At 55.5% G+C, this 13,862-nt stretch overlaps 1 protein-coding gene across 4 annotated transcripts in view; it reads left to right on the top strand.

Annotated features, from left to right (window-relative positions):
* Positions 1 to 13,862, top strand: part of COL4A1 (collagen type IV alpha 1 chain) — a 149,229-nt gene that overhangs the window by 109,666 nt on the left and 25,701 nt on the right. For all 4 annotated transcript variants that reach the window (XM_034665467.1, XM_019805286.2, XM_034665469.1 and 1 more), the window contains exons 23-29: positions 1,106 to 1,189; positions 1,734 to 1,804; positions 5,364 to 5,555; positions 6,118 to 6,286; positions 9,831 to 9,923; positions 10,012 to 10,116; positions 11,884 to 11,981. In XM_034665467.1, coding sequence (XP_034521358.1) covers positions 1,106 to 1,189; positions 1,734 to 1,804; positions 5,364 to 5,555; positions 6,118 to 6,286; positions 9,831 to 9,923; positions 10,012 to 10,116; positions 11,884 to 11,981 — 812 coding nt within the window. The remainder of the gene's footprint in view (positions 1 to 1,105; positions 1,190 to 1,733; positions 1,805 to 5,363; positions 5,556 to 6,117; positions 6,287 to 9,830; positions 9,924 to 10,011; positions 10,117 to 11,883; positions 11,982 to 13,862) is intronic.

The raw sequence follows: 13,862 nt of genomic DNA, 5'->3' as shown, positions 1-13,862 counted from the left end.
GTGGCTCCTTACACGAGCTCTGCCAGGTGTCCCGTCGTTGGGCTTCCGGGGTCGGGGGGGAAGAGAGAGAGAGTGTAACTGCCACCTGGGAGGCAACATGGGGCCGTAGCGTAGCCCTGACACGTTACCGCTCTTTATTGTCTCACGGCCAGCAGATTAAACCCTCAGACTGGTATCTTAGTGTGGGCTTTCGTCTCAGAGTTTGAGCATGCCCTTCTCAAAGAGCGAAAGTCTTTCGAGCCGAGTCACAGATGTGTGCCTGGACGCTCTCCACCCGTCCAAGCCCTGTTCCCACAGTCGGTGTGAGCAGATGAGCTCCCTGGGACTGGCCCCCTCCCGCCTCACTCTCAGCATTATTGTTACTGATTTCCCATGTTTGCTGTAACCCCAGCCCAGGACACATGGTCCTCTCTTCACTGTCTTGCCCACAGTGGGTTCTCACAGCGTCCGCAGTCCTGTCTGAGCGTGTCCTACCCCTCGGACAGTCCAACATTGATGTGTCTCTTAATAGAGAGTAGAGCGACCAGGAGGCTTCCCCCCCAAACTCACCCTGTTGTGCACCATGGCTGGCTTTGGATTGCAAAGAATTCTTCCTCTTCCAAAGTCTACAACACAAATGCTGCATGAAAACAGTTGCAGCTAACACCTTAGAATTTTAGATTTCGGAGGCCCCAGTGGGCGTGGTCTCAGAAGTCATCCGGAAGTGCCAGTGAGCCTCCGTGTCGGTGACGCTGTCTAGTTACCAGCTGCTTAGTCCTTCCTGAGCTGAGCTGTCCCATGTTATGACACGGGGTCAGCAGCTCCTCTGTGTGGAGACCTCTGTCCTCCTGCTGTGGCCCTGCCAGCCCGCCCAGCCCGTGGTCGGCGGTGCGTCTCCCCACGAGTGAATGCCATGGGGCCCAGCACTCATCTGGCTGCCAGCCGACTTGCGCTGTCCCCATCCCGAGGGTGGGCTCCTGTTCTGCCATGCCTGCACTTCAGGGACTCGGGCTGTCGGCAGGGGTCCCACGTCTGTTCCTGGCACTGGGCTCTGCCAGAGTGCCATGCGGGAGCAGAGTCCGGGGCTGTTCACATGTGTGTGTGCACCCCTGTGTTCCCTTTGTAGGTCAGAAAGGCGAGAGCTGCCTCATCTGTGACACATCGGGATTGCGTGGGCCTCCAGGGCCGCAGGGCCCCCCGGGAGAAATAGGTAAGAGCCCGACATGAACGGGACCAGGCCGGAATTTGCTTCCGTGAGTTGGAGCCTTCACAGTGAAACACATCTCGTGCCACGAGAGACCTCAGTTTCTCCATTCAAATCAAAACCTAACAATGAGCATTTTAAATCAGACTTCAGGATCTGTCCACTTGGTGGAAAATCATCAAGCTGACCTAAGATTTGGTGCCATAACAATTTCCCAGTAGAAGGTCAACAGCATACGGTTCCCTCAGCTCCGCAAGCTTCATTCCCTCAACCGGAGTAGAGGAGCTGTTTCTGGTGGCAGCGGTCCCTGGGCGCGGGGTCGGGGGGCTCTTGTCACTGGCTGCTTCAGTGGTGCTTGTCTGGATTTGAGATCACTGCTTCCCTTCCGGAGCCCACTGTGAGCATTTCTGGTATTACTCTGTGGGGAGTCCTCAGACTCCGTCCACTCGTATAAAGATCTCTGTGCTCTCGAATCTCGAAAACGAAAGGTTTGGGGTTTTGAGGACATGTCTCAGCAGTAACGTGCTGCATCTCCCTTGTCTTCTGAAAGGTTTCCCAGGACAGCCAGGGGCCAAGGGCGACAGAGGCTTACCTGGCAGAGATGGTCTGGAAGGATTGCCTGTAAGTAAACCTGTCTGTGTTTGCGTGCTTACTAGAAATTGCCTCCAAGCCAACTAACAAGGTGTATATTGTCGCGTTTGCAAACACAGCTTCTGCTGTATGATCTGGGCGCTGGTCAAGTGTGGCTCTGTCTCACAGTTACAGTTACTCCCTGTGTCCTTTGCCCGAGGACGAGCAGGGCTGTCGAGTCCGGAATCCGCGTCTCACTTGCCTCTCTCCTCACCTGGTCGGAATTCAGCAGCCACGTACCTGTGTCCAGGTGCAGCCAGATGCTGTGTGTCACCCTCCCACAGGGTCTTGGGGGCTCTTGAACCAGGTGGTGCCACCAGGAGCCACCTGTAAGCAGCTCCGTGGTCGAGTCACACCCGACACTTAGCATGGTAGTAAGTTCAGCGCCAGCGTCCCTGTGGAGAGACGGAGGAACACCGTCCGGCCTGCTGCCTTCGAGGAATCTGACATTTGTTTATTCTTCTCTCACAGAGACGTATTTTGAAAATTCCTGTCAACCAATATCTGTTGTGAAGGTGCTTCTCTGAATTTATGAATGAAATCGTCTCAGATTGACATGACACCTTTCAGTTAAATGAAAATCAGCTCCCTAACTTTCCCAGTTTGTTTAAAAAAGAAGCCATTGACTAGAAGAGAATAGTTATAATCCCAGACATTGACATGTGCGTTTTATTGCACATGATCAGCTCTGTGTCTAAAGCTCGTAAAACTTAGGGCCTGGTTCTCGCATTTTCTTTGTTCCTCAGCTCTGTAAGCGTCAGCCACTTTCCACACTCTCCTTCATTACTGCTTTCCCTTTTGCTTTCCCTTTTTCTTCTGTCCCAGAATGAAAGTCAAATCTTTAGCATTTTATTCCTTTTTGATGTAGCTCTTTAACATTTGCGATGTTTGAAAATATTGCTGGCAGCTTCTGTAAAAGCGGGTCAGGGCAGAAGTGAGTTGAAATGGCACTGATGCAGCTGGGATTGAGCAATCGCTTCCTCCTTTGAAGTGAGATCTCGGGATTCTGCTTCCAGAACTTCCCTGGTGCCTGGGGAGCTCAGTTACAAGTCGCAATTGTTTAAAATATTTCCAAATAAATGAGAAGTTCACATAACTGGGAAGCCCTGACTCTGGTGGGGATCAAAGCAGAAGTGCTTTGAAGAAGCAGCGGAGGGTGCCTTTAACCTCTGGACGTGGTCTTTATCTACTTGGCCTTCCTGGAAACTTCCTGCCTCGGCTCTGCCTGAAACCCCATCCAGACACCAGCCCCCCAGCCCCAAATCTAATAAAAATGGGACAAGAGGAAGGAGGGAGAAGGACAGTTGAAGACAAGTCCTGATGAAGAAGAAAATAAAGCCAATACCCAGCAGCACTTCTAACCCCTGCCTTCCCCATCGGGCGCTCCTTTTTCTGCAGGGCCAAGTTTCTAAAAGCCATTTTCTGGGTAAATAATTTAATTGAGCAGGTAGTAATTTTTCTTATATTTGAGGCTGTCCCGTAGCTCCACAGTTTAACTGGCTCCCAGGTGGGGCCTCTCATTTGGAATGAGGCTGGGGCTGCAAGAGGTGCCCGTGAACCCGCGGAGCGTCCTGGAAAGTAGATGATGATGAAAAGAGACGAAATGCTCTGATTTCCTGTTTGATTTGGATCGCGTTTCTGTGACATGTCCTTTTGAAGGCCGAGGGTTGGATTTTGGGAAAGAGGGACAGGCACAAGAGGCTGGCTCCACACAGGGACCTGAGCGGGTTTCGGGGCCATCGGGACGGTCAGTTGAAAGGAGCTGTGACACCCCGCGGTGGCCGCGCTTTTTAGAAGCAGACCGCTTAGTCGTTGGATCTCCTCTAATTTATGGCTCCAAGGCGAAGTGTTCAAGGCAGCGTTTGATTCCTCCTCATTTATGTCAAGAGATGTGGATCCAAAGACCTTTGAGTCGCTTAAGATTAAGACGTTCTGTGGCAGAGAAGCCACAGGAGGTGTCCTAGGGTCAAGTTGTCCCCTTTCAAAAAAAGGATCTAGATTTCTTCCTTGAATGATAGGTGGCAAGGTCACCATTAGCAAGATAAAAAATGGTATTTCCTCACTGTATGCGCACAGTCCTGGAAAACCGTATTTCTAGGTTATGGGTAATCACTGTAAAGTAGCACTGATCCTTCCAGGTTGAGAAAAATACACGTTGGCTGTAATTTCTTACATTGGGGTTTATTTGTTATGGGTGAATGTTGCCAGTTCCACTTCCGCTTCCCGCAGAAGTACCCCCTAGCTCAGATGTTCGGGGCACAAAGTTAGAAAGCCTTAGGCCTGCCCTCAATACTCCCGAAGACCCGTGGAGAGAAAGATGTGCAAGGAGAAGAGTTTCTGTAAGGAGGACCGTTCGCTCCACCGTGGAAACCCAAGACACGCGTCAGGGAGGGCTTCACAGAGGAGTCACAGTTGAGCTGGGATTTAAGGATGCGTGGGAGCTAATGGTACCTCGAGAGAGAAAGCTACAGAGTACCGTACCAGCTTTGAACTTTTCCATGACTGCCCGCCAAGGTTCTTGGAGGGTCCGCTCCCTCACCTGCTAGAAGGTGCTTCCGGCATCTTGCCGGCACAGCGGGGCTCTGCATCAGGAGCGGTGTGCCGAGGGCCGTGACGCATGGTGGCGCATGATTCATAAATGGTGCCCACTCTAAAATCTACAGATTGTGTGAATTTTGGTCTGTCCCTTGTCTGCCAGCTCCTTCCTGTCTGTGTTACACACCCACACAGAAGTGTGTGGACACATGTGGCTCGCATACGTCAAGAGCGGCTTCAGAGGGAGTGTGTGAGAAGGAATTCAAATTAAATGAGTTGTCCAAGAGTCTGAATCCTGCCGAGTCAGCAGGGAAGCTGAGAGATTTCTTTCTCAGGCCTAAGGGAACAAGTACTTGAGACAAGTATCTGAAAACCTTGTGAACCCCAATTCTCAGAGAGGCTGGAGGAGAGACCATCTGTGGGTGTGGGCGTTCCTTGAAGATTTAACTTTCCAGGAACTGGAAAATGTGCTAGGGTGTGTCTCCTGGGAAAGTCCGATCTTTTTTGCTGACTGCTCAAAACAGCGGTGATGGAGCTGGCCAGCACTCGCTCCCCAGACTCTGTCGCTGTTGCCATCCTGCCCTCAAGACGCTTCACCCGTCTGCACCTGGAACCCCTTTCCCTAGTGTCTGGGCCCCAGAGGTGACACACTCAGCAGCTTCCAGCACTTGCTAGAATGTTCTTGTGAACGTTAACAGTGGTAAGGGACAAGCAGGTTCTCTGACAACTGTCCTACAGGCAGGGAGCCTGGTACCACACTCTCATTTCCCCCACCATAGCCTGGCATCTGTTTACAATTCCTCGGGAAGACTTTTTTTCAGGTGTTTTTAAGAGAAACACAAGAAGTGAGAGGTCAGATCATGGCTTTGTCACAGCTTATTGGCTTGCTTCTAGGAAATAAATAAGCTTGAACATACTGCAGTTATTCAAGAAGGTGGCTTCTTAATATCGTTGGATGTGTAACGATCATGCTGGCTCATTTTGTGGACTGATGTCTTCCACTTTGTGCTTGTAGGGCCCGCAAGGCTCACCAGGGCTGATGGGCCAGCCAGGAGCCAAGGGAGAGCCTGGTGAGATTTACTTCGACGCACAGCTCAAAGGAGACAAAGGAGACCCAGGCTTTCCAGGACAGCCCGGGATGCCAGGCAGAGCAGGGTCTCCTGGGAGAGATGGCCATCCGGGTCTGCCCGGCCCCAAAGGCTCCCCGGTATGTCTATTTCCAGACTTGGAACACCCATTTTATAAGTGGATCTGCGAAGAATGAAGAAATGAATGATTTGAATCGTAGCTACGTATTTTCATTTGGGTGGTGATTATTACACATGATGTTCAGTGGTCCTTGGGGAGACTTAAATCTGCAAACGTAGGTGTTGATGCTGTTGACGGGAACAATGGGACAGCACACTGATGTCTTCTGACGCATTTCAGGGCATCCAGAAGGCGTCTGTGTGTTGGATGTTTGGATGGCAGATGGGAGGTGAAGTTTGGAGTTAGTGGCCTGCAAGTTATCCTTGAAAAGACGGTTCCAGATACAAATACTTCCCTCTTTGAAGTGTGTCCTATGTGGAGGGCGGGTGCCTGCCTGGCTTAGACAGGAATGCTGGCGTCATCTATTAACTGCCAGTTGACCTTTGTGGAGGGTCGAAGTCAATAAGTAGCATGAGCCAGTTAAACTCTGGTACTTATTTACTACAGATGGTGGAAGAATGTGAGATGAGCACGTGTTGGTATGTCTGCTGATAACGTTTCTTTTTCTCTTTGCACGTCAGGGTTCAGTAGGATTGAAAGGAGAGCGTGGACCCCCCGGGGGAGTTGGATTCCCTGGCAGTCGCGGTGACATCGGCCCTCCTGGGCCTCCAGGGTTTGGCCCTATTGGCCCCGTTGGTGACAAAGGACAAGCGGGTTTTCCAGGGACCCCTGGGTCCCCAGGCCAGCCAGGTGAGGCCCGAGGACCTCGGGTGCACAGGGCACTGGGCTCCGTGATGTGGGGCAGGAGTCTGGTGTCCGTTCTTCCAGGAGGTGGCCTGGCCAGGGCCCTACTGTGCAATACTGTACCTTGTGGACTCGTGTCAGAAGGGCCAGATTCACCTGTAGAATCTGGCTGCAAGGCACCTGAATCGATAGGTGCTTTTTCTTCTGATAAGAATACAGTGCCTTCCAGTTCCAGCTGGCCTTTCCTGTGGAAGGGATGCCTATGCGAGCCTGTTTTTTTCTCTTTACCTATTTTCTGTGTCTCCCTGGGGGACAGTCCATGTGGGCTTCTGTATGTTCCAAGCCAGGTAGTCTCACCTCTCCGTGGACGGGCAGGGGCCTGTGGGCTGATTCCGGGTGGTCTCTGCCTCGCTTTGCTCTTCAAGGCTGTGCTGGCTTTGGTCATTTGTGCTGCATGTCTCCCTCGGGTCCGTGTGCCGAGCGCCGCACCGAGTGGAGAGGCGGCCGCGGCCAGACACGCGTGGCCCTGCCCTCCCGGTGCGCACCGTCTGGCCTTTGGCAGAGCACGTGGAGTCAGGTGCGCACAAGGCTTTCCCGTGGACATGCTCACCGCCCCCGCCCCCGCGCCCTGCATGTTATCGAGGACAGAAGTGGTCAAGGGGTGTCCCCCGGCCTGGCAAGTGGCAGACTTGCGGGAGGGGTTGTAGAATATGCATCAGGCTAGAAACAGAGCACTCCTGTCATTTCCTAGAAGCCCCCTGGGGCTGTGAGAGCAGAGGCCAGGAAAGGCGTGGGCACGGAGGAGGAAGGAAGGAAGAGTGCAGGACCAAGAAATGTCCTAGAAGTTGTGAAAATGAACAGAAGGCCTTTGGATGATTACCGTTGTGTGACTGGTGAAGCCTGGACCACGTAGTGCTAGCTGTGTGACCACCGCAGCCGATGAGGACTGTGGAGGAGGAATTAGATGACAGGTGCCCCCCCATATTTGGGGGACACATTCCAGGACTCCCGTGGAAGCCTGAAGCCAGGACAGTACTGAACCGTACATATGCTAATTTTCTTCCGTGCATACAGACCTGGGACAAAGTTTAGTATGTAAATTAGGCCCAGGAAGCAATTACCGGGAACGACCAGAATGAAATAGAACACTCATAACCACACAGTGCAATGAAGATTGTGTGGGTGTGTGTCTCTCGCAACATACCTTCTCGTCCTGTGTACGCCCCCCCTCCTTGTGACGAGTGACGTGACAGAATGCCCTTGTGGTGAGGCGACGTGAGGTGAATGACGCGGGCACATACGCAGCGTCAGGTTACCATAGACATTCTGAGCTGTGCCACGGTTGACCACAGGGAAAAGAGACAAAGTGGAGCGTTGATAAGGGGGGACAACCGCATGGCCTTCATGCTCACCGATCTGTCGATTCTGTCCCAAGCCATATATCCAGCCTGAGTTTTATCAGTTCCTATCCCACCGGGAACTGTGACTTTCTTATTACATCATAGTGTCAAATTCATAAGCTCTCCAACACGGGGCACGTTAGCCTGTCTTTGTTGGAAGTGCAAGCATAGCGCCCTGATGTAGTTCTTACTGCTGTTCTCACTGGTTGTGTGGCCAGTGATTACCTAGCACCCAATTATGACTGCCTTGATGATTGTTCTTGGTTTAGCAAGGATCCCAGAAATGTCTCTTTTGTGACTCCTTCGGGGGCAGAGAAATACTGGGTTTGACCTAGGAAGACCGCCCTACCCCCTGTCTTGGAAAAGGGACCTCTGATCTTCCCCCATAGCTCCTGACTCCAAAATCAGCATCTCGAGTGTTCTTTGAATCTGAAAACTTGCAGAGCTGTAAAAAGGGAATCAGGCACTTCTTGGCCAGGAACTACCATCAGAAAGACCAACTGGGGTGCACACAGATGCATCCAAGCAGAAGGGAAGGAAGAAGGTTCCTGAAGGAGGTGTTGACAGTGCTGTTGGTCAGCTGTCTGCATTCTGTAGACTTGCTTGGCCATCCAGACCCAGGCAGCTTTTGGATTAGAAATGCAGGCTTCTTTGATCTGCCAGAGCCGTGTTTACTCTGGTGACATTAAAGCCTTGTTCCCAGGGAGGGACTGATAGCAAGTATGTGTTGGGGTCAGTCGGTTGGCATTTCTCAGAGTCTACAGTGAAAGAATGTGTTGGCTGTTCCTGGGAGGCCCCATATGTCCCGCATTCATATAGGGTGTGTGAAGAGCACGTGCACACGTCCTGGAGGTGACCCTTTGGTCTTGTGCTAGCAGCTAAATCCTGCCCCCCGGTGGATGTCCCAGGCACGAGCGCCCACGGCCGGGCTGCGCCTCCTGTCCGGTCTGCTCCAGACGGCGCACAGCCGTCCCGCTGCATGTTTTTGGATTGTGCTGAATCACCCGCTTAGCACGTCCTGAAGATAATTTAGCACCAGCTGCGCATAATTTAGGTCTGCCTCAAAGCAGTGTAGGATTGGTATTGTCTGATACACCGAGGGAGAACACTGAGTGGTTTGACTTTTCCGGACAGGCTAATTAAGAAATTACTCAGGGTCATCTCACCTCTTGTTATAGATTTTCTAGCTTTTTGTCTCTTATTTTAGACTGTTAGGGAATTCACGTGTCAAACATCTAGGTCCTTTTGGCCATAAATTTTGGGGAAAAGAGGAAGAGCTCTCTGTGAAAGATTCTAGAAAAGTAGAAGCAGGAAGTGGAGGCGTGCAGGTGGGGCTGCTCTGTAGGTGGACAGCGTGCTGGGGTCGGGACGCGGGCTCCCTTGCCGTGTCCTTGCTCGGGACGGGACGCGGGCTCCGTCACTGTGTCCTTGCTCGGGACGGGACGCGGGCTCCGTCACTGTGTCCTTGCTCGGGACGGGACGCGGGCTCCGTCACTGTGTCCTTGCTCGGGACGGGACGTGGGCTCCGTCACTGTGTCCTTGCTCGGGTCGGGACGCGGGCTCCGTCACTGTGTCCTTGCTCGGGTCGGGACGCGGGCTCCCTTGCCGTGTCCTTGCTCGGGACGGGACGCGGGCTCCGTCACTATGTCCTTGCTCGGGACGGGACACGGGCTCCGTCACTGTGTCCTTGCTCGGGACGGGACGTGGGCTCCGTCACTGTGTCCTTGCTCGGGACGGGACACGGGCTCCGTCACTGTCCTTGCTCGGGACGGGACGCGGGCTCCGTCACTGTGTCCTTGCTCGGGACGGGACGCGGGCTCCGTCACTGTGTCCTTGCTCGGGACGGGACGTGGGCTCCGTCACTGTGTCCTTGCTCGGGACGGGACACGGGCTCCCTTGCCACATCTTCGTTCAGGTTGGGGTGTGTGCTCATGACAGGATGCTGGCTCCCTCGGGATGGGACACGGGCTCTGTCACTGTGTCCTTGCTTGTGATGGGATGTGGGCTCCCTTGCCACGTCTTCGTTCAGGTGGGGGTGTGTGCTCATGACAGGATGCTGGCTCCCTTGGGATGGGACGCGGGCTCTGTCACTGTGTCCTTGCTTGGGATGGGATGCGGGCTCTTACACAGTGTCTTTGCTCTTCCCCTAGGTCCCAAGGGTGAAGCAGGAAAAGTTGTGCCCTTACCTGGTCCCCCTGGAACACAAGGACTTCCGGGATCCCCAGGTTTCCCGGGGCCGCAAGGTACTTTGAGTGCGCTCGTTTGCCCCGAGATACACTTGGAACAGTTGCAGGTTTTTCTCACCCTGACTGTTGGTCTTGCTCACAACAGGTGACCGAGGTTTTCCTGGAACCCCAGGAAGGCCAGGCCTGCCAGGAGAGAAGGGCACTATTGGCCAGCCCGGAATCGGATTTCCAGGGCCCCCTGGCCCCAAAGGTAAGCCTGCAGGACAAGCCGGCCCCCGAGTGGGGCCATTGCTCTGCCCACAGCCCACTCAGTCCCCTGCTGTCACCTCCGTTCCCTGGCTGGTTGTCACTGAGGGCCTTGGCCGTTCCGTTCCTTCTCATAAATCGTAGCAGGGAGGAGTCTATGCTGTAAACATACTATTTGAGTTAGTGACTAGCCCTTCAGGGGAGCTTGTGGAAGTCTGGAGGACAGTGAATGCAGTCGCCAAGGCAGTGGGGGTCAGCCGGTAGGGCTTGCGACGTCAGGACCTGGCAGCCACCCGGGAAGCTGGCAGAAGCCACATTTCAGGGCTCTCTCCTCATCGGTGCAGGAGACACACAGAGCAGCCAGGACTTGTGCCAGGCTGGGTGTGGATTAGAGGGAAGGGAGCTGGGGAATATGAGGGAGGGGGCTTCGCTCTCAGGGGGTGAAGGCCCCGGCCGCCACACTGCAGAGTCTGGACCTGCGTGAGGCGCTGACATGTTAGAGCCAGAACTTCTTTCTGGAAAGAGTAAGACGATCAGGGGGACAGTTTCACTGTCTGTTATTCTCGTGGGTCTGTCCTTCCTGCGGGTGGGCCCTGACGTAGACTTGCCATCGAAGACCTCCGTCCAGGACTGAGCCCTCGTTGTGCACAAAAGGGGCTTCTCTTTCCTGCTCGGGCCTGCATCCTGGCCCCAGTTTTACTGGCCGTGTGTGCAAAACCTAGTGGAAAGCGCTCTCCAGGCTCCCAGCTTCTTTTCCAGAGGCTGAGCCTGTCGCACCTGCTGGCAGAGTTACAGGCCTGCACACCCCTCCGGGCGCTGCGTCACACCTACACACGCACGTGGCCACGTCCGTCCGGCTTACAGGGCAGAAGGCCCTTGGTGACCCTGCTGGTTCACAGGGAGGTGCTTAGGCTTTCTGCCACTTCCTGAGCCCCACCCTCTCCCCTGCGAGGGCCGTTGCGCCGTCCTGAGAATTAGAAGTTAGCTGCTAAGGTCTGCTCATCGGGGGCTGGCTGCCCGCTCACACAAAGCTCGGCGATGCGGACGCGTGCGGGCGGTCAGGTCCACTCTCTGATGAGACCCCTCAGTACCGCAGCCCCCAGCACGTGTGATGGGGTTTACACCTCTGCACACTTACAAATCACCGTGCGTTGTGGACCCCTGCATCCCACGGGGGACCTTCATGCACGGTAGAGCCACTGATGGCCGTTAGCCCATCGGGCCCTCTAGGATTGGGGCCCAGACGGTCTCTAAATGCCCCACGCACCCCCACTGGGATGCAGCCACGTTCGAGAGCCCGTGGTCTGCAGCGGTGCTGCTCCCACCAGCGCGCGTCCGGGAAGCCGGGGGCATCTTGTGAAAATGCCGGTCTGCTCTAGTGGGTCTGGGTGGGCTCTCGAACGAGGGGCCACGCTCGGAGCCGCAGAGCGGGAGGGCTACCCCATGTGCACGTGCTGTGGTGGTCTTTGTTTTGTTTGCGGGGTGGGAAGGGAGGAAATGCTGAGTGGAAGAAAAGGAAGAGGGGATGGTGGGGGAGAGACCTGGAGGGCGGCAGGCGCTGTGTGCAGTCCATCGCACCCAGGCTGCCCCGGCTGGCGCCAGTGGCTCCCGCGATGGCTAGCGAGGCCTCACGCTCTTTTTAGAACCACCTTGAAGGGCTCCTTGTTGGCCAGTCCAGTGAGTTCGGGGGCATCTGAGCAAGTGTGAGGGAAGCGAGGGAAGTGGAGACTGGCATTAGCACCTTAGTGATTTCTGTGACCCTTCCAAACAGGTGTTGATGGCTTACCCGGAGACGTGGGACCTCCTGGCAGTCCAGGCCGCCCGGGATTTAACGGCTTACCTGGCAACCCAGGTGTGCCCGGCCAAAAGGTGGGTGCTGAGTGTTCTCTGGATTGCTGTTTCCTCATCCTGGTTATTAATTAGACACATAAAATGTGGCTGATTCATGTCATGGGGTATGTTGGATCAGCATGCTTTGTTGGTTAAAGAAATAGCACAGAGTAGAAAAGAAGGAAGTGCATGGTACGTGGTAGTTGGTGTTTTGCAGGGAATCGTTTGTTCCAGCTTTCTGAGTACGTGCTTGCCTACGTGTGTTCCGCATGTCGGGGTCCAGGGTAGGTCTTACTGGGAGTGGCAGGAGAGAGCTGTGTGCAAGCCACCCAGGAGAGTCTCATTTTACTGACATTCTGGCCCAGTAATTCTTTTTTTTTTTTTTTAAACATTTTATTTATTTATTCGACAGAGATAGAGACAGCCAGCGAGAGAGGGAACACAAGCAGGGGGAGTGGGAGAGGAAGAAGCAGGCTCATAGCAGAAGAGCCTGATGTGGGGCTCGATCCCATAACGTCGGGATCACGCCCTGAGCCGAAGGCAGACGCTTAACCGCTGTGCCACCCAGGCGCCCCATGGCCCAGTAATTCTTTGTAGCGTGGGCTGCCTGGGACGTGGTGGGGCTTTAGCCACCCCCTCCGTGGCCTCTACCCACAGATACCAGAGGAACGCCCTACATCCATCTCCAGTCGTGACACCCAAAACTATCTCTGGACATTATCAAATGTCACCCGGGGGGGAAATGACCCTAGTTGGGGACCCCTGGGCTAGTGTGACTTCGGGACTCTCCTTGCCTTAAACATCTCTCTGCCTTTTGCTAATACTTGAAATTCCACTCAGCCAGTATAGCTGACCAACGGATAGGTCTTTTCCTGTTCTGATTTTGCTAGAGGGCATTGTGTGAAATAGAAAAGGCCAAGGGCAATAGTTTCACTTTGCCAGTGAAAGAGCTGGCCTGGAGTATTCCCTTTCTGTTGTGAGGGCAGTTAGCGGCCGTGGGGATGGGGCAGGTGCGCACGGGCGGGTAGCGGCCGTGGGGATGGGCAGGTGCGCACGGGTGGGTAGCGGCTGTGGGGATGGGGCAGGTGCGCACCGGCGGGTAGCGGCCGTGGGGATGGGCAGGTGCGCACGGGCGGGTAGCGGCTGTGGGGATGGGGCAGGTGCGCACTGGCGGGTAGCGGCAGTGGGGATGGGCAGGTGCGCACGGGCGGGTAGCGGCTGTGGGGATGGGGCAGGTGCGCATGGGCGGGTAGCGGCAGTGGGGATGGGCAGGTGCGCACGGGCGGGTAGCGGCTGTGGGGATGGGGCAGGTGCGCATGGGCGGGTAGCGGCAGTGGGGATGGGCAGGTGCGCACGGGCGGGTAGCGGCTGTGGGGATGGGGCAGGTGCGCATGGGCGGGTAGCGGCAGTGGGGATGGGCAGGTGCGCACGGGCGGGTAGCGGCTGTGGGGATGGGGCAGGTGCGCATGGGCGGGTAGCGGCAGTGGGGATGGGCAGGTGCGCACGGGCGGGTAGCGGCTGTGGGGATGGGGCAGGTGCGCATGGGCGGGTAGCGGCAGTGGGGATGGGCAGGTGCGCACGGGCGGGTAGCGGCTGTGGGGATGGGGCAGGTGCGCATGGGCGGGTAGCGGCAGTGGGGATGGGCAGGTGCGCACGGGCGGGTAGCGGCTGTGGGGATGGGGCAGGTGCGCATGGGCGGGTAGCGGCAGTGGGGATGGGCAGGTGCGCACGGGCGGGTAGCGGCTGTGGGGATGGGGCAGGTGCGCATGGGCGGGTAGCGGCAGTGGGGATGGGCAGGTGCGCACGGGCGGGTAGCGGCCGTGGGGATGGGGCAGGTGCACACGGCAGGTAGCGGCCGTGGGGATGAGGCAGGTGCGCATGGGCGGGTAGCAGCTGTGGGCATCGGGCAGGTGCACATGG

Source organism: Ailuropoda melanoleuca, chromosome 7 (assembly GCF_002007445.2).
Source record: "Ailuropoda melanoleuca isolate Jingjing chromosome 7, ASM200744v2, whole genome shotgun sequence".
Taxonomy (NCBI): Eukaryota; Metazoa; Chordata; class Mammalia; order Carnivora; family Ursidae; genus Ailuropoda; species Ailuropoda melanoleuca.
This window is presented reverse-complemented; position numbering and strand designations above follow the sequence as displayed.